The 21,522-nt window shown below is 32.0% G+C and overlaps 2 protein-coding genes and 1 long non-coding RNA gene across 3 annotated transcripts in view; 2 read left to right on the forward strand and 1 right to left on the reverse strand.

Moving 5' to 3' along the window:
* sirt1 (sirtuin 1) overlaps window positions 1-811 on the forward strand; it is a 9,633-nt gene extending 8,822 nt beyond the window's left edge. The window contains exon 8 of the mRNA XM_073834540.1: window positions 94-811. Within this exon, the coding sequence (XP_073690641.1) occupies window positions 94-374 (281 nt within the window). The 3' untranslated portion in view covers window positions 375-811. The remainder of the gene's footprint in view (window positions 1-93) is intronic.
* Window positions 812-3,370: 2,559 nt separating this feature from the next.
* LOC141325074 (uncharacterized) lies at window positions 3,371-4,563 on the reverse strand. Its single transcript, XR_012353717.1, has 4 exons — window positions 4,300-4,563; window positions 3,942-4,035; window positions 3,791-3,824; window positions 3,371-3,631 (listed from the first exon to the last, which is right to left on the reverse strand). It is a non-coding gene; the product is annotated as an uncharacterized lncRNA (long non-coding RNA).
* Window positions 4,564-5,389: 826 nt separating this feature from the next.
* cacul1 (CDK2 associated cullin domain 1) lies at window positions 5,390-15,751 on the forward strand. The gene is made up of 8 exons (XM_073834801.1): window positions 5,390-5,709; window positions 8,626-8,752; window positions 8,828-8,930; window positions 10,564-10,659; window positions 10,778-10,880; window positions 10,953-11,042; window positions 14,011-14,149; window positions 14,230-15,751. The coding sequence occupies exons 1-8, from the start codon at window positions 5,511-5,513 to the stop codon at window positions 14,267-14,269; spliced, it is 897 nt and encodes a 298-aa protein (XP_073690902.1). The 5' UTR covers window positions 5,390-5,510; the 3' UTR covers window positions 14,270-15,751.
* The last annotated feature ends 5,771 nt before the right edge of the window (window positions 15,752-21,522 follow it).

The following is a 21,522-nucleotide window of genomic DNA, read 5'->3' on the forward strand; positions in this document are numbered from 1 at the left end:
AATGTCATTTATAGTTTTTATATTATTATTTTTTTATTTTTTTCAAAAACTCATTGCACACTTGATGTAATTTGTTATTTTTCTGTTTTGCAGCCTCGCAGTATTTATTTCAAGCACCGAACCGCTACATTTTCCACGGCGCCGAGGTTTACTCGAGTTCAGAGGACGAGACGTCCAGTTCCTGCGGCAGTGACAGCGACGGCTCTCGCTGCAGCGCGGACGCTTTCGAAAATGAAGACAGCGACGGAGAGGAAGACGGCGCGCCGGTGACAGACAAAGACACAGACGGCCTCGCAGAGACACTACAGGACACTGAACACAAACGCCTTCAAACGGACTGCACAGCAGAAACAGACCTACAAACCACACAATAACTCACTAGCACTAGTTGTATTTAATGTGCTCAAGTCTGTTTTATATATTTTTGTATTTCCTCCCTCCTAAACGCGCTGTTATGTCTTCTAATGCATGCGTCGTCTTTCTTTCGTTCGGCTTATAAACCTTTTCGTTTTACCACCAGTCTGTTTGTATTTTTGCATTTTTAGATGTAAAATATACGTTTAATTCTGGTGAATGTTTCTGCCTGAGAGTTGAACTTGCCATGTAATTGCTTGGGATAAAAAAGGGAATGATTTGCAAACCAAAGATCACTTTTTTCCGTATCGTTTTCATGTTTTCCACAAGTTTCTTGTTGAATCTGGTCACTGTGTCCAGCATGTGCACCAAACTCTGGCATTTTCAGACATTTGGCAGCTACGGTCAGCCTACTGTTGAAGTCTTTTATACCCAGTAAAGTTTAATAGTCATCAAACGGATGTTTTCCACTTGTTTTCCATCAGTTTTCAGTTTTTAAACCTATAGAAAGGCATTATTTACATGCATTCGCACTCTTGTAATTCCTGCTCTCATGCACTTAGTAAGTTCTTAATCGATTTTTGGTTATGCCTATTTGGGTTAGTTGTTTTTTTTAACTGCAGTGTCTTTCCTGCTCTCGTTGACTGAGCATTAAAATCTTTATAACACTGTTAAGTTGTAATATTTCCCTCATGCAGGTTGTTTATTCTTAATCTCATTTCCATAATGTTCATAAAAAGACTTTTCATGTCAAATTTAGTTTACGTTAATGCAGATTGGCAATGCTGCAACAAAAGAGTAAATTTATAGAGGCTTCACAAATGTAGCATTTTGACTGTGACCACTCTTTATCACCCTTGAGCTCAACACTGTACATAATGCATGCAAGTTTTAATTAAGAATGCTAGAGAAGTATTTTGCTTGGTAATAAAATATTGAAGAGTTTACAGGTTGATCAGTTATAGCTGTGTTTAAGTAGGTGCGTGTGTAGGCCTGACCATAGTTGCATAGTTTACTGCATATTTTTTGCATGTTTGAACTAGCAATAATTTAGTGTTATTAGTAAGTAAATCATCCTTGATTAAATTATTGATTAAATATTTGACTTTGCAGCCTTATTTTGACAGAAAACACCTGTTTGAATATATAAATAGTTTTAAATCTTATATTACAATTATTCTAGTTAAATAAGTAACATCTAGCAAGTGTCTATAACAAATCTATAAAGACTTACAGTACATTTTTATTTATGTTTATTAATAAAAATACATTAATAGTGCCTTAAATAGAATTTAACACATTTTGTTAGTAAAAATAACTTAGTTTGTTATTGTTTTATTAATTTTTTATAATACTATTTTTTTTAAATTACCACATTTTCTTCTTAGTTGCTCCGACTGACCATTGAACTGGTTGCATTATTATAGAAATAACCCAATGAGGTTAAGGACAGCTTAACCAGCGATCCAAACAGAATGTAGGAAAATATAAATGACTTGATTGCTGCTAGAAATTTCACATCAACAAACATTTACTGGCTCTAAACCTCTTTATCTGAACCACGATCTGAATCAATTTTTCGCGAATCGCAATAGCTCTCTAAAGCCCTGATTTGAATCAAATGATTCGCAATAGCGCTCTAAGATTTGAATCAAATGATTCGCAATAGCGCTCTAAGATTTGAATCAAATGATTCGCAATAGCACTCTTGAATCAAATGATTCGCAATAGCACTCTAAGATTTGAATCAAATGATTCGCAATAGCGCTCTAAGATTTTAATCAAATGATTCGCAATAGCACTCTAAGATTTGAATCAAATGATTCGCAATAGCACTCTAAGATTTGAATCAAATGATTCGCAATAGCACTCTTGAATCAAATGATTCGCAATAGCACTCTAAGATTTGAATCAAATGATTCGCAATAGCACTCTTGAATCAAATGATTCGCAATAGCACTCTAAGATTTGAATCAAATGATTCGCAATAGCGCTCTAAGATTTTAATCAAATGATTCGCAATAGCACTCTAAGATTTGAATCAAATGATTCGCAATAGCACTCTAAGGCTGCGTCCGAAATCGCCTACTCAATGAGTAGGTACTTAATTTCAATAAGTACTTACTTAACGAGCGCTAAAAGAGTACCTACTCAACAGCCAAATCTCGTTGAGTATGGATGCGTTCCGCCATGTTGACGTTATCATGTGACCTATGACGTTATAAAAAGCGCAACATGAAATGATATGAGCGACGGATTTAATTCATCTATCTGTAAACATTTTGATGTTGATGAAATTTGCTTATTTTGGATTGATTGAAGTTTTTATATTTTTAACAATACTAAAATGACTAAAACCCCCAAATTTGTTGTCTTGAATATGTTAATGGGCAAAATTGTGCAAAACTAGCTTAGATCTGATTTGTTTTCCTTTTTCTTGCTGAATTTCTCTGTCCTTTCATCCCTGAAACTTAAAATAATAATAAATAAATAACAAAAACAAATGCAATTTTTAATTCATTGCGATTTTATGAATATTCAAATATATTTAATATTTTTTCTGTATCAAATCTTGTACTATGTACGCAAACCTTTTATAGTTATGTTTTCTGTCATGATTGTTCTTTGTTAAAGATACTTAAGTCTTTCCCTGAGTTTGTATGGAATTATAAATTCTGCAGTAATAATAATACAAAAATTTGAGCGACAGCGACACCTCATGGCATCAGTAACATGACAACCCTACCTAGTACGCTCTCCTCCATGTTTACAACATCTGCACAAAAGAGACGTCGATCAGTTGTTCAAAGATCTTACCTTTGGAGAAGACTGTTGATTTTACACTCGGAAAATTTAAGTATTACTATTTAGAAATTAAAATAACTTTAGAATGCATTGCTAGCCCACTCCAACACGTACCAACAATAATGATAAATGCTGACTAATAATTAATGATATTTTTAGTTAAACAAGCATAATGTTGTTGTTTTTTTCAATGAAATAATGAATAAATGCATACGCTTATGAAAATGTTATATTTTATTTACTGACAACATCAGGAAACATGAATAAATTAGTAAAATAATAAAAGTAACCATGAACATAAATAAATACACATGGAACAAAGCTTTATTAAACATATTGGTCTTCTAGTCTTTTTGATGAAGAGACCGCAGCAACATCTGGTCCAGATGAGACAAAGGGCAGGTGGAGTGATGGAGGGTCTCATTTCCAGGATGCTGCTGTGGATTTCTCCTTTCTTACTGCACACACCAGTCTGCAGACATTTCAGATCATACAAAGATGCACAAATATAATACAAAAACTGTCATTTTAACAGCACAGAGTCATTAGATCTCTGTATTGGAAGTTACAAAATGATCAATCTTTATATTAAGTTTCAGATTTTACTTTTCCCCAAAAATGCTGCTGTCACCTTTCCTTTCAGGTCCTGCTCCACCACAAAACATCTGCAACAAAGTCACATAAATCAAGAATCAGAAAAGTTCTGTTATAGCTCTGTTTGAAATGAGTTTGAAGTTCAGTTAGGCCTACTATATGTATATGTGTTTATTTACATTACTTACATTAATGTAAAGCAGTGACAGTGAATTCTCACATAACGTCCATCACTCACTCAGATGTTTTGTGTTGTGTGTTGCTCTAGTCTAGAACATTTTCCTGTCATTTGTTAAATAGACATTTATTAAACGTCTTTAAAATGTATATGTTTTATGTAAATCCGCTTTTAAAGACGTGCGTGTGCTACCTGAAGCTTAATGTTCGCTATACGTCATAAAACATGTTTTAACAGCGAAATCACAAATATACTATAGCATACTGTATAACATCTTGGCACCTTATGCAAATCAACAGTTTACGATAAAGTAGCTCAACAAATATGATTTTTAAGACAGGGAACCGTGTTTTGGTTGTAATACTCACATTTGTAAACACCCTCGTCGTGGTTCTCAATCACGTTCGATGATGACGTTTTGGCCTCCTGTGGACTCCTGGGATTGAAAAGTATCCATCGATGAAGACTTCAGGATCTGGGCTGAAGCAGTAGGACATCCGGGGATTTCTCGCCTACTCTTTTGTGAATACTGAGGTTTCGGACGTACTTCTTTCTTCACGTACTCTTTTTTTCCTACTATATAGTAGTTAAGTAGGCATATTCGGACGCACTTTAAGTAGACGTACACCCGAATCTCGCGAGAATTAGTGCATTCTTCTACTAATTCTCGCCTACTCTTTTATAAATACTTAGGATTCGGACATACTTATTTGCTCGCCTACTGCTTTTCCCTACTAAATAGTAGAGAAGTAGGCGATTTCGGACGCAGCCTAAGATTTGAATCAAATGATTCGCAATAGCGCTCTAAGATTTGAATCAAATGATTCGCAATAGCACTCTAAGATTTGAATCAAATGATTCGCAATAGCGCTCTAAGATTTTAATCAAATGATTCGCAATAGCACTCTAAGATTTGAATCAAATGATTCGCAATAGCGCTCTAAGATTTGAATCAAATGATTCGCAATAGCACTCTAAGATTTGAATCAAATGATTCGCAATAGCGCTCTAAGATTTGAATCAAATCAAATAAGATGACAATAAAAATACACATGTAAATAGACAAAAAATAAATAAATTGAAAAATAAAATAAATCTGTAGGTTTGTAGGTTCAATATAAATATAAAAATAATGTATTCTGATACATATATATTTGTAATTTATAATTAAAAAAAATTAAAGCAAATTAAATAATACGTTTTATTATGTTATTTATATGGTTATAACAAATCCATTAAAACTTAAGAGCAACAATTAATTGTTTAAAATGTATTTTAAATTTAGGAACATTGCAGTAGAAAAAGCAAGATATCGAAACTAATTTTATTTTCGAGGGATAGCAAGAAAACAAACAAACAAATATTCGATATGTTTGCCGACGACGGACTTTTATTTTGACACGCGGACTGTTGTTTTGACACGTCCGCCATTTAACGGAAATCCGCGTCGCATCTCGCTTCGGATTGACAACAAAATAAACGAGTGAAAGTGAAGTCCTAAAAATGCGTCGATCGTCGATTAGCTGAAGAGGGTTTGAACTGACATGGACTGCTAAAGTTCCCTCTGTGAGGCAGCAGGATGGAGGAGATGGAGGAGGACGCGCTGGAGCAGATTGAGGATGATAATCATAACTGTCGAGCGGAGGGTGTGAGTGTGTTTTCACCTGCTCAGGTGTGTTTGGATTCAGACTCCAGCAGTGACACCTGTGAGTCCGACAGCTCGGCCACATCTGCGGCTAACGGCGCCGCTCTGCTGCTCAACTCGACCTCCAAGTTCCGTAAGTTACACTTCTGAACGTGCCACGCTACAAACACTACAGAATACCACGGTAAAGTGACGAGTCAGATGGTAAACATCACCTCACTTACCCTGGTGATTGATTACTTCGATAATTGCAAACATTTTTTGTATTACAAGTTTTCTAAAATGTTAGGTCTAAATATGCAAATGAGGTATTATTTAATTAAATATGCGCTCATTTGCATACATTGCCAGTACAAACATCTAAACACTGGATAGAGTCAATTTCAAAATTCTTCTTGTTTAATTTTTTTGACATAGTAGAATCAAAAGTGTTCATAGAGGGAATTTTGGGTGTCTCGTTTAATCAAGACAATTCAGAAAAAACTGGACAGACAGGAAACAGTTCTCTTTTTTACCATTTTTGAGAAAATAAAATATTGTATAAAATCAAGCTAATTATACATGAACAAATCCCTCTGTAAAAACCTTCATGATACAGACAGGAATAAAAATGTAAAGTTTGGTGTGTGTAAGTGCTACTGAAGTGGAGATTTAAACTTAAACTCATTTTGAGAAATGGTCTTTAAAAATATGTATTGTAATTGAAATCTATTGACACAAATAGATAAAGTGCTATAAAAGGAACACTTAACACTGTTTTTTTGGATGTTTTCTTTCCACTAATTTGAAAAAACACAAAAGCCCAAAATCTCAAACTTGACAGGCGCATAAAAAAACAGATCTCTCTGTCTCTATGTATGTGTCATTCTTTATATATAACATATCATTTTATATTTTATGTATATTATTTGTAAAATATTTGTACATGTTTTTGTAATATACCATATAATATGTTGATAGAGACTTTTAATTAATTGGTGTAATTTTTAAAATGATAAAAGTAGTTAAAATATACATTTCGTCACAACATAATTCAGAAAAAACTTAGAACAGATAGGAAACACTATATTCTTTTTTGCCATTTTTGAGGAAATAAAAGGTTGTATAAAATCAAGCTAATTATACATGAATAAATCCCTCTGTAAAAACCTTCAGCATATAGACAGGAATAAAAATGTCAAGTTTGATGAGTGTAAGTGCTACTGAAGTGGAGATTTGTGGCTCATTGTAGGAGAAAAAACTCATTTTGAGAAAGCGGCCTTTAAAAATATGTATTGTAATTGAAATCTATTGACACAAACAGATAAAGTGCTATAAAAGAAACACTTAACAGTGTCTTTTGGATGTTTTCTTTCCACTAGTCTGAAAAAACATTTCATGAAAAAGCAAAAAGCCCAAAATCTTAAACTTGACAGGTGCATGAAAAAACTCTATGCATGTATAATTCCTTATATAGAACATTATTTTGTGTTTTATGTATATTATTTGTCAAATAGTTGTTCATGTAAAAATTCTGTAAGTTTATGTCAATGTTTAAATAATATATTATACTGATACAGACTTTGAATTAATTTGTGTAGTTTTTAAAATGATAAAAGTGGTTAAATAATACATTTCTAAAGTAACTTTTTTTTAAATGACTTCCAAGAAATAGCTTTTTGTTTTAATTAATTTTATTACTTTTTAAAATGATTTCTAGTACATTTTTATTCATTTTTGTTGATATATGATATACAGTAATAATGCCTAAATGAAATACAATTTGTTCACAAAAATAGCTTTTTATTAATTCATTGTCATTTTATTTTGTTGATTTTGAATTGTTGCTTTGAAGCAAAATAATAAAAATATTTGTTTTATTTATTTATATGTTATTTTATATATTTGTGATTACTGTGACACTGTACGTGGGTCATAGATGTTATGATTTACAAAATTAATTTTATGTCAATAGAAAGCACATTAAATGTAAGTGTCTACTTTTAAGGTTTCAAATACGTTTTTGGAGAATAAAATGTCAAAATTCGGAAATAATGTTACATTGTCATTCAGTGTAACACAATATTTAGGTAAAGATTCAAACAGCATGCTTATTCTGACTTGTACATATTAAAATATATGAAAGAATAAGCGAGCATATTAAATTTTATTGTGTTTAAAATGAGTAAAAAAGGTCTTATTGACAAATGGGCAAAACCTAGGATAGTGGCACATTTTACAAATGTAGAATTACAACTAATTAGTATTTTGGGTGAAAGTAATTAATCTTTTAATATGTCATAAATTGATTTTTGTTGTAAATATGCCTGACAAGATTGTTACACTGAATGACATTTTAGTGGGTGTCTTTAATTAATTAGGAACATATATGTGACCCTGGACCACAAAACCAGTCATAAGGTTAAATTTGACAAAACTGAGATGTGTACATCATATGAAAGCTCAATAAATAAGCTTTCTATTGATGTATGGTTTGTTAGGATTGGACAATATTTGGCCGAGATACATCTATTTGAAAATCTGGAATCTGAGGGTGCAAAAAAATCAAAATACTGAGAAAATCACCTTTAAAGTTGTTCAAATTAAGTTCTTAACAATGCATATTACTAATCAAAAATTACATTTTGATATATTTACAGTAGGAATTTTACAAAAAATCTTCATGGAACATGATCTTTACTTAATTTCCTAATGATTTTTGGCATAAAAGAAAAATCAATAATTTTGACCCATACTATGTATTTTTGGCTATTGCTACAAATATACCCCAGCGACTTAAGACTGGTTTTGTGGTCCAGGGTCACATATTAGATATTTATATTTTGCTCAAAAAAACAAAAATGCAATTAAATTGTTAGAAAACTAACAATTTAAAGCACTTATTGTTTTTATGCTTAAACCCTTTTTTTTTGTCTTTGACCCAATAGCATCTGATACCATCACTGTACCAAAAATACAGTTTTTATAAGCAACAGAGGGTAGTTTAGTAAAATCCTCATTCATCAGCAAACACCATGTGTGTTGCTTTTGTTTATTTGACGATGTCTAGTCTTGAACGCGATGACAGCAGAAGAATACAGGACGGTTTACTGGCCAAAACTAGAGAGAGCCATTGAGCATCTGCTCACTCAAAGCCCGATGGACCACATCTCCATCTCATATGAACAGATCTACAGGTTAGTGCTCCTTCACTCCTGAAAGAGTCGGAACATGCTGCTCATATGTGTTTTAATGCATCTTTCTGCTTCCAGTCACGTTTATAAGTGCGTGTGCCAACAGCACTCAGAGCTGCTCTACAATGACCTGATGTGGAAGATCACGTCTCATCTGGAACAAGTGTCTTCTGAACTACAGGTCAGTTTATAGACACTAGTAGAACTGTATGTATTGCTTTTGTTGTGGGTAAATAAAGTCAGCTTTAAAATCCCATACTATCGCAATGAAATCATTCTTTTTACATTTAGGTAATGTTTGTGATTTATACATTGATATACACTACCAGTCAAAAGGTTTTTAATGTTTTTAAAGCCTGCGTTTATTTAATCCAAAGTACAGCAAAAACAGTAAAATTCTGAAAAAATGTTCTCTTTTTAAAATCTCTTCTCTATTTGAATTTATTTTAAAATGTAATTTATTCCTGTGATTTCAAACCTGGATTTTCAGCATCATCACTCCAGTCTTCAGTGTCACATGATCCTTCAGAAATCATTGTAATATACTGATTTGCTGCTCAAAAACATTTATTATTATTATTTTTATGTTGAAAACAGCCAAGTATATTTTTTTTAGGTTTCGTTGATGAATAGAAAGACCACAAGAAAAGCATTTATCTGAAATAGAAATCTTCTTAACATTATAAATGTCGTTATCATTAAGATCTTTTGATCAATTTAAAGCATTGATTAAATCAAATGGTTATTTCATTATTTTAAACAGTACAAATATTTCAAAATGTGGTGTACATGGCAAAATATGATTTTTATAGAAAAATACAATTATAAAAAATATTCATTTACACATTTGTAAACAAACATTTTTTTTTATTTTATTTCATTTAAAATTGTTTTTATTTTTATTTTTTTAAAGAATCAAAATAAATGTCTAAAATTTGTTAAATTAAATATGTGTTCATAAAATGTCTTTTTATTGACTTTTGAAATTGAAAATGTTATTAATTTCCTGTTATATTAATGTTATATAAAATATACTATATATAATATTAATAATATATATACATTTTAAATTCTATTTTATTAATGGTTTTAAAAAAATTTAATAGATTTGTATTGTTTTGTTAGATTCATATTGTTTTGCTTTAGAAAAAAGTTACTAAATATGTCATTTTAAAATAACATTTATTTTATTGGGGTTTTTTTAGAAAAAAAAGAAGCAAAGCGATGCCTAAATTCATTATTAAAAATGTGTTCATGAAATGTATTTTTATTAACTTTTTAAAAATTGTATTAATTTCCTGTTATACTAATGTTTTATTTATATAATATAATATAGTACGACTGTTTTTGGTTAATTTTATTGTATTAATTTTTATCAATTTTATTAGAATTGAATTGTTTTGTTAGAATCATATTTAGTTTTGTGACTAAATGTCACTTTTATCACATTTTATTTTATTCATATATTTACTTTTTTGACAAAAAAAGCAGCAAAGTGATGCCTAAATTCATTATTAAAAATGTGTTCATGAAATGACTTTTTATTAACTACTAATTATTTTATTTATCTGTTGTATTAATGTTTTTATCAATTGTTCTTAATTTTGCTTTGCTGAAAAAAGCGAAATGCCTAAATTAGAGATAACGTGTCAATAAAAATGTGGTAAATAAAATCTTTTTCATTAACTTTTTATTAATTTCTGTTTCAATAAATGTTTTCTCTTTTTTTTTAAAGCTTAGCATTGTATTATTTAAAAATAATACTAATAACTAAACAAAAAATGTAGAATGCTGTTGTCTCATCTCTTCTAAAGGCCTGCCCACCGGAACATTTAATTGAAAACTTTAACGTGGCTCTGACGCAGTACACAGCCGCCCTGCACTGCATTGTTCCCGTCTTCATCTATATGGTAAAATTCCCAAACTCTGTTCTTTGCATGTAATTGTTCACATGACACATTCAGTGCAATGTCAGATCATTCATATTCTGTGTCCATTTATCTGCATTTAAACCCAATTTTGCTACAGAATAAGTTCTACATAGAAACGAAGCTGAACCGAGACCTGCGGGACGATCTCATGAAGCTCTTCTCAGATCATGTAGCAGAGAAACACGTCAGCACGTTACTGCGTGAGTGCAAATCAAAGTTTTCCTTGCAAAGCATTTTGTAAATGTATTAAATCAAGTATTATTCTTTCTCAGCTCTTCTCAAAAAGGCTCATTCCATGCCGTTTCAAGTCAAACCATCAACTATGGCGAGTGTTGTGAAAGGTCTTTACACCCTTCGGCCAGGTGAGAGGATTTTTTCTTTTATTTTGGTTGTTCTGCATGTGTAGGTTGACTCTGTTGAGGTATAAATGTCTGTATGCATTACTCTGTGTTTGTTATTTGAAACAGAGCTGCAGTTACTGACTGTATTCATTTACTGAATGACAGTTACAGTGGCTTTGTTTATTGTCCAAGGGAAGCCTCCTTTGGCTCGTCGTTAAGTTTGCATTTGCAAACATTTCTCCTGTGCATGCTGTGCCAATTACTTTACATTGGCCCCAAAAAAGTATTTAGACACTTAAAGTCACTTAAATTTCATTGCATTACATAAAAATGTCAAACCAAGAGGCATCTGCAAACAAACGATGCTGGAGCTTTTCTCAGAACTGACTTTATTTTTATCTTTAATTACTTTTAACTAAAAACCTGTTCTACAGCTTGACTACCAGGACTTTTTGTATTCATTTACAACAGTATAATTGCTGTTTCATAATTGAAACTGTTTTGATTAAAAAGTGTGTTTTTCCTCTTTAGAACTTTATTCAAAATATATGGAATTTGTTTTTAATATGTTCTTATATAATGTGTGTGTGTGTGTGTGTGTGTGTGTAATAAAAAAAAGTTATTATACGAAAATGTTAATTTAACATGAATTAATATGCATTCATCTTAAATTAATGTTAAAAAAGGAAACACTGCTGTTCAAAAGTTTGAGATCAGTAAGACTTGTCATTTTTTTAAAGAAAAGTCTCTTATGCTCATTAAAAGGCTATATTTATTTCATCACAAATACAGAACAAACGGTAACATTGCAAAATGTTCTTACAATATAAAATAATGGTTTCTGTATACTAATATACTTTAAAATATAATTTATTCCTGTGATGCAAAGCTGAATTTGCATCAGCCAGTCTTAAGTGTCACACAATCCTTCAGTAGTCATTCTAATAGGATGATTTATTATTAATTATTATCAATGTTGGCAGCAGTTGTGCTGCCAAATATATATATTTTTGATACCTTTAATACTTTTATCAGGATTTTGTAAGTCTTTGCTGTCACTTTTTATCAATTGAACACATGCTTGCTGAATAAAAGTATTATATTCTTTAAAAAAAAAGAGAAAGAAAGAAAATGTACAGACCCCAAACTTGAACGATAGTGTATATTGTTAAAAAACATTCTACTTTAAATAAATGCTGTTCTTTTTAGTATGTGACCCTGGAGCACAAAACCAGTCTTAAGTCGCTGGGGTATATTTGTAGCAATAGCCAAAAATACATTGTATGGGTCAAAATTATTGATTTTTTTATTTTTTTATGTCAAAAATCATTAGGAAATTAAGTAAAAATCATGTTCCATGAAGATTTTTTGTAAAATTCCTACTGTAAACCTATCAAAATGTAACATTTGATTAGTAATATGCATTAAGAACTTAATTTGGACAACTTTAAAGGTGATTTTCTCAGTATTTTGATTTTTTGCACCCTCAGATTCCAGATTTTCAAATAGTTATATCTCGGCCAAATATTGTCCTATCCTAACAAACCATACATCAATAGAAAGCTTATTTATTGAGCTTTCATATGATGTATATATCTCAGTTTTGTCAAATTTAACCTTATGACTGGTTTTGTGGTCCAGGGTCACATATTTTATTCATCAAAGAATTCTGAAAAAAGTATCACAGGTTTCAAAAAAAAAAAAATTAAGCAGCACAGCTGTTTCCAACGTTTATAATAAATCAGCAAATTAGAATAATTTCTGAAGGATCATGTGACACTAAAGACTGAAGTAATGATGCTAAAAAATTCAGGAATAAATCACAGGAATAAAGCCTTGATGATTCATGAAAGACATCTTTAAAGAAACATAAATCTTACTGATCCCAAACTTTTGAACGGCATTGTATGTATTTAAACCAAACAAAGTTGTTTGTTTTTATTTATTGTTTTATTTCCTAAAACATGATAAATGACTCAACTGATAGACCTCAATCACATGAAAATAAAATGAAAAGCAAGAGGTCAAGGGAGTTGAAATGGCAGCTGCAGCCAGTGATTGATCCTCTGCTGCCATCTTCTGGTTATATGGGTCATTTCATGTCATTTTCATTTTGAAAATACGTTATTGACTAGGGCTGGGTATTGTGACCAATTCGGCGTTTCAATTCGATTCTTATTTTTATGGTTTCGATTCGATATCGATTAGCTATCAATATTTCATTTAAAATATTAGTTTTGCAGACATGGGATCCATATTTTGATATAAATGCTGGTAATTGAAACTCTCCTACTTAAGTTTATTACTGAAATACACATCAACATTAATAATAGGGTGCACACAGTTGTTTATTTTAAGCAACTTTTATTTTAAATAAACACTGTAACAAGAAATCATTAATATGTGCTTCCATTGTACACCATGTAAACAAACTGTAAATGTGCAACAGTGAAATCTATTAAGAACTTCAAACATGTTTAAGAAATAAAACATTTTTCTAAATTCAAAACGTTCAAAACAGGCCAATCATAAAGCCCTTGTCTGCGTATACAAAACAGTCTAACTGTCCATAAAACCAACAGTTCTTAACTACAACCTAATCGTTTTTGATCACCAGATTTTTCTGCAAAAAAAGCAGCTGATGGTGACACCTTCAGAACGAGAGGTGAATATTCATATCCTCTTATGTGAAGCAAGCGCATTAAGAATCGATTCGGGGATTTCCCGAATCGATACCGTTGCGTTAAACTGAAGATCGATTAAAATCGGAGAATCGATATTTTTTTACCCAGCCCTATTATTTACCATTAAAAGACTTTTTTCCCCATGTGTTTATGAATAAAAAGTAAATCTTTGAAGTGGATTTTATTGAACAGCTGTAGAGCTGAAAAATAATAAAGGCTTTAAAATATTACCAGATTTTACAAAATGTGTATCCAAAATTCATATCTTGTAACCATACATTGTTTTGCTTTTGTTTTTCTTCCAGACTGGGTTCCTCTTGCTCCGGCTCTGTTTTCTAGATTCATTCCTCAGATCGAACCTCCTGCTCACGAATCTCAGCTCCCGTATTACGCGGCTCAAGACAAGAAACTGCAGATGGAGCTTTCTCAAACCGGCTTCTCCAGGTACCTGTCTGCAAACCTAAAGTTTAATCTGTGCGTTATACCCAATCACGACTGACTTGTCCTGACCTCTCGTTCCGCAGGGGCGATCAGTCACGGAAGCGAGCGAGTGAAGAATCATGACAGCGAAGTGGATTTTTACACTACTGCAGTGAGAAGACACAAACACCTGCGATTTAAAAGCTCCCGATGCACTCGCCGACAAGCTGCTGCAATTTAAGCCTCCGTAATTCATTAAAAATCACTTCAACACAGACTTTATCTGATACAGAGACGCTTCGTATCTTCATACAGTCCTTTGGGAATTCTCAGTTGTTTTGAGAATTCACAAAAGCATTCTAAAAGTGCACAAACATGAGCATCATCTCTATGGCCTTGAGTGTGTGTGTGTGTGTGTGTGTGTGTGCAGAGACACTTTGGTTTCTGGCCAGTTAGCATTTGTAGTTACAGTTTTACAGGAATTGGATTTGTGGGAATGCCTCTTTCCTCTGGTTCTGGGTTTGTTTCACAGAATGCATAATTTTTTCAGTCAAGCAGGCTGTTTTCCTTTTCTCCTCATTTTTCCTTACTTTGCCATTCAGTGAAATCATCCGGTTTGCTGTGATTTCAAGAGAGGATGGTTATAGGCGTGTTAACGTGATGTTGGATCCAGAATGTCTTACCAGGTGATAAATGAAGGTATTCAAATTCCAGATTATTACACCACCTATGTTTTTATTTTATTTTAGGATCACTACTGTACTTTTAAACACTTTTAGTTGACATGTGATTACCATTCTACCTAATAATAATGTGCCTTTGGCTATTCGCCTTTCTTGCTTTTAGACTTTTTAGGTGAAAATGTAAATCAATCACTTACGACAACAACTGTTGATTTTTTTTTTATTTTTGGTGCATCAGTAGAGAAAAGTCATAAATTGAATCTGGAAACAGTTTGTGAAAAACAACAGATAAATGACATCTGAAAACCAGGTGTGATATAAAGGGCTGCTAATAATTTATCTGGAATAAACTTATGACACTGAAAGAAGAATTGTGTGTAATAACTTTCATTGAGTCATTAATAAGCAATATTAAATATATAATGCTACAAAGATAATTATCTAATGCGCATTTCATTCATATAATTTAACATTTGAATGCATGTGAGGTAGATTAAAGCATTATATAGTGATGCTTTTATAATATTGTTTATGGCTTAATAAAAATTATTATAAAGCTAAAAGGAAGCAAATATATTTTGAAATAAACATGGCTAAAATAACAATTTTACACTTTATAGTAAATCATTAACAAGCAGTATTAAATTATAGAATGCTAAATAGATATTCATTAGTATATGAAGTACATTTAGGCATTATATAATAATGTCATTCTAATATTGTTTATGGCTTAATAAAAATTATTATACATTGAAATGGAAGCAAAACATACTGATCCTATTTCCTAATGTTATGTGGGATGTCTGTTAAACTAACATCATTTTATGTGTAAAATAATATTTTTTAAAGATAATTTCATTATAACATCATTACAAAATCATGTATGAAATGAGTGAAATGGCAAGCAGAATACTTGAAAATAAACAAATATTACCAAAATGAATATGATCTCACTTGTTTCTGTAATTTTCTATTGTTTTGTTTTATTTTTATAATCTATAATCCTAAAATGTGTTCTCCTTTGAAAATAATGTCACAATGGAACATTTTTTTTAATTGGCCTCGAAACAGGACAAATAATTTTTGAACATATTTCAAGTTTCTCATTGAAAATTTTAGTAATAGTAAATAATGTCCAAATATAAAAGAAATTTGTCCTGAAAACAGGATTTGTTTTCTTTAATGTTATAAGGAAATGTGCACTAATGCATTTTTTTTTTTAAGTGTGTGTAAGTTTGTTTTTTCATTTAATAGATTTGGAGAAATGAACATTTCATCACTTGCTCACCAATGGATCCTCTGGAGTGAATGGGTGCCGTCAGAATGAGAGTCCAAACGGCTGATAAAAACATCACAATAATCCACAAGTAATCCACATCACTCCAGTCCATCAGTTAACATCTTGAGAAGCCGAAAGCTGTGTGTTTGTAAGAAACAAATCCATGACTAAGACTTTTTAAATTAAAATACAAGTCCGTAATCCATAATAACACTTCCTTCAGTGAAAAATTGGTCTGAATCAGGAGAGAAATCTGCATAGATGAAGCACTGTTTACAAGCCAAAAAAGCTCTAAACAAAAAGCAATATTAAATATATAATGCTAAAAAGATGACTAATTAATGCGCATTTCATTCATATATTTGAATGTATGTGAGGTAGAATTAAGCATTATATAGTGATGTTATTGTAATATTGTTTATTGCTAAATAAAAATTATTATAAAGCAAAAATATTTTGGAATAAACACATGACTCTGAAATTAAAACTGTGAACTTTTCTTCATTTAGAAGATTTGGAGAAACGAACATTTCATCACTTGTTCACCAATGGATCATATGCAGTGAATGGGTGCCGTCAGAATGAGAGTCCAAACAGCTGATAAAAACATCACAATAATCCACAAGTAATCCACACCACTCCAGTTCATCAGTTAACATCTTGAGAAGATAAAAGCTGTGTGTTTGTAAGAAACAAATCCATGGTTAAGACGTTTTTAATTAAAATACAAATCCGTAATCCAGAATGCTGCTTCCTTCAGAGAAAAAGTGGTCTGGTCTGAATCAGGAGAGAAATCTGCACAGATCAAGCACCGTTTACAAGCCAAAAAAAGCTCTAAACAAAAAGCAATATTAAATCTATATTGCTAAAAAGATTAGTTAATGCACATTTCATTCATTTATTCAAATGTATTTGAAGTACATTTAAGCATTATATAGTGATGTTATTATAATATTTTTGTATGGCTTAATAAAAATTATTATAAAGCAAAAATATTTTGGAATAAACACATGACTCTAAAATAAAAACTGTGAACTTTTCTTCATTTAGAAGATTTGGAGAAATTAACAATCCATCACTTGTTCACCAATGGATCCTCTGGAGTGAATGGGTGCCATCAGAATAAGAGTCCAAACAGCTGATAAAAACATCACAATAATCCACTCCAGTCCATCAGTTAACATCTTGTGAAGCCAAAAGCTTCGCATTAATACGTTTTTAACTAAAATACGAGGCCATAATCCATAATAATGCTTTCTTCAGTGAAAAAGTGGTCTGGTCTGAATCAGGAGAGAAATCTGCACAGATCAAGCATTGTTTACAAGCCAAAACAGCTCTAAACAAACATGTGAGATTGTGATAGGAAATGGACTATTTCACTGCAGGAAGCGTTATTACGGATTATGGTTTATTATGGTTAAAAGTTAAATCTCTTAATGATAGATTTATTTCTTACAAACAAGCAGCTTTTGTCTTCTCAAGATTTGATTTGAACTGATGGACTGGATTATTGTGATGTTTTTATCAGCTGTTTGGTCTATCATTCTGACGGCACCCATTCACTCCATTGGTGAGCAAGTGATGTAATGCTATCATTCTCCAAATCTGATGAAGAAACAAATCTACATCTTAGATGACATTTGGAGCTTTTATATAGAAATAAACCTCAAATCCTTTTGGGTTTCACAGAAAACAATAATAACAATATTTTATTTTTAGCTGAACTCTTCCACTGAGCTTACCTGTGTAGGTACTTTTCTTTAGCTCTCGCCCGCTCATCAGCATCAAAATACCACACGGTAATGGCATATCTACACAGTGAGAAAGAGATCTTAAACAGGACTAGAAAATTTACTGTTTAACATGTTTGTCATGTGCTTCATCAGTGATGATGATGATCTTAGGAATACCTTAGGTTGGACCTCATGAGGGTTTCGTCTATCAGACCAGAATAAAACCAGGCGGTCAAATTTGGGTTCGATGTCTGCAAATTGAGCTTTACCCTCTGGAAATATCCGCAGTATGCCTCCATTTTCCTGAAAACACAAATAACTGGGTTTTTAAGTGAGAAACAACAGGAGATGGAATTTTTCACTGGAGGAAGCGTTATTATGGATTACTCGTATTTTAGTTAAAAACATCTTAATGCGAAGCTTTTGGCTTCACGAGATGTTAACTGATGGACTGGAGTGGTATGGATTACTTGTGGATTATTATGATGTTTTTATCAGCTTTCATTCTGGCGGCACCCATTCACTCCATTGGTGAGCAAGTGATGCAATGCTACCATTCTCCAAATCTGATGAAGAAACAAATCTACATCTTAGATGACCTTTGGAGCTTTTATATTGAAAGAAACTTCTCAAATCCTTTTGGGTTTCACAGAAAATTTTATTATTAGCTGAACTATCCCACAGCCCGCTCATGAGCACCAAAATACCACTTGGTAATAATGGCGTATCTACACAGTGAGAAAGACAGTTTATGAGATATCAAACAGGGCTAGATGTCTAATGTGTTTGTCATGTGCTTCATCAGTGATGATGATGATGATGATGACCTTGTAGAATACTTAGGTTGGACCACATGAGGGTTTCGTCTATCAGACCAGAATAAAACCAAGCGGTCAAATTTGGGTTCGATGTCTGCAAATTGAGCTTTACCCTCTGGAAATATCCGCAGTATGCTCCCATTTTCCTAAAGACACAAATAACTGGATTTTGGACTTTTATTTTGGTTAAAAACATCTAACTGGGACGCTTTTGGCTTGGACTGGAGTGGTCTAGACTACTTGTGGATTAACGTGATGTTTTATCAGCTTTCATTCTGACGGCACCCATTCACTCTAGAGGATCCATTGGTGGTGAGTTTCTCTAAATCCGATTTAGAAACAAACTCCTCTACATCTCGGATGGCCTGAGAGTGAGTATATTTCCTCCGAATGTTTATTTGTGTCTGAACCATTCCACCCATAATGCACTGCTTCTGTGTCCTCCAGACTGTTGTAGGTGCTTCACAAAGGTGTCACCCCTTCTCCTGACAACATTCACACCAGCCAATGAGGAGCGATCATTCCCTGGCACACTCTTCAAACCCTCCAGCTCCCTCAAATAACCTGCTACCGACACGCTGACAAATGATTCTGCTTTCCTCCTAACAGGTCGCCCCAGAGGCGCTCACTGTGTTGCAGCGGATAACTCCAAGGTTAACTTTGCTCAAGACTAGGAAAACCCTCTGGCAGCTGCGCTCGGGCCGTCTGGAAAGCTGGAATTTAAGTGGTTTATGAGCAGGTGCAGTAGATATAGACGTTGTGGACAGTCACTCAAGTCAAAGGTAAAGCACCTCATTGTCTAACGTTTAACACATGCAATGCACTCACTTTTTAATATGCTTAACTCCGGGACAAAATTGCATCTAGCTCTGTATGCATTTGCCCAGACTAGTTTCTATTTTAGTTTGGCATTTAAGAACAGTTCCGAAATGACACACAGAATAGTTTCTGCTTTTGCAAGTGTTCTTGCAACGGGTAATCTGATTTCTAGTGTTGTATTTTGCTCATGTAAAGTGAGCTGTGCTATAATTAGCAGTGACGGGGGGCTGGAGTGTGTTTGCACAGGATTAATGCACACAACAGCTGCCCGCACAGGTCTGTTGGAAGGGCATCGCTGCTGCTGTTAATTGCTCTGATTTGAGTGTCAGTAGCATCTGCGAGTGTATCCCGTTTCTGGATTCAATAACAACAGGGGGCCAATGGTAAAAGCCGTTCTCAAATTTTGCTAGGAAGATTAAAATGTGTTGATATTAGGCTCTAAATATGAAACAATTCTGAATTTTGTGGCAGAAAAAACTCTAAACGATCTAAACCAAATGCTTAAAATATGCCCTGAACAAACAGGTGTAGGATTTTACTAAATGTTAGTACATTTTATAAATAATTACAAGATAATGAATTCAATGGGGTTTTTTTTTAAGTAAAAAAATATATATTCTTGTAAAATGCACAAGTGTTATTTAAGTTTTATTGATGTACTATAATAGTTTTTATGGTTTTATAGTTAACGTTAGTTTACAGCACATTTAAATCTTAGTTAATGTTAACAAGTTGTGTTTGAATAAACATGAACTGCAAAGAACTAATTAATTTTTAACTAACATTAAAAAATAGTGCAATAAATGTATTGTTTATTGTTCATTCATGTTAGTTAATACATTATTTAATGTTAAGTGTTACAGTTTTTAGTCATTTTAAATCAGTGATTATATTTTCCATTTACGTTTCATTTTAGTGAAAGTTTTAGTGCTTTTATTGTGTATTTTGTCTTTTTTTTACTAGTTATATATTGTTTCTATATAGTTTTTATTAACTTTTATTTCAGTTTATTATTTTAGTACATGAAGTTAAGTTTATAGTATATATCGTTTTGATATTGTTAATGTTATTTTATTTGAAGTAACAACTTTTTTTTTGGGGGGGGGGGGGGTTTAATTCTGACCCTGGAGCACAAAACCAGTTTTAAGTAGCATGGGTATATTTGTAAATACATTGTATGTGTCAAAATTATCGATTTTTGAAAATCATTATGGTATTAAGATCATGTTCCATAAAGCTTTTTTGTACTTTCCCTACTGTAAATATATCAAAACTTAATTTTTGATTGGTAATATGCATCACTAAGAACTACATTTGGACAACTTTAAAGGCTATTTTCTCAACATTTATATTTTTTGCACCTTCAGATTCCAGAAATTCTTAAATAGTTGTATCTCAACTGTAACACATTTTCACATTTTGCTAGGAAGATTAAAATGTGTTGATATTACGATCTAAATATGAAACAATTCTGAATTTTGTGGGAGAAAAAAAACTAAATTATCTAAACCAAATGCTTAAAATATGCCCTGAAAAATGTAGGATTTTGATTAAAAACTGCTAGGAAATTTCTCAAATAATTACAAAGAAACAATTTTTTAAGTAGAAAGACTGAATTAATATTTTCTTGTAAAATGTACCAGTGTTGTTTTAGTATATAGTATATATTTAGTTAGTTAGATATACTATTATATTTTTTATGGTACACTTTACAATAAGGTTTATTAGTTAACTACAGAATGAACACGTACCTATTAATCTTAGTTAATGTTAAATAATAAAGAATTTACTTGTGCATTATTACAATCACAAGTTAACATTAGTTAATGCATTGTGAATAAACATGAACAAACAATGAATGACGTATTTTTGTTAACTAACATTAACGAAGATTAATGAATAGAGTAATAAATGTATTGTTTATTGTTCATTCATGTTAGTTAATACATTAAATAATGTTAACAAATTACAACTTGTGTTACGAAAGTGTTACGGTTTTTCATTAGAATTTTGAATCAGTGTTTATTTTTTATATTAAATGTAATTTAATTATATATTTTTTAAA

Source organism: Garra rufa, chromosome 2 (assembly GCF_049309525.1).
Source record: "Garra rufa chromosome 2, GarRuf1.0, whole genome shotgun sequence".
Classification (NCBI taxonomy): Eukaryota; Metazoa; Chordata; class Actinopteri; order Cypriniformes; family Cyprinidae; genus Garra; species Garra rufa.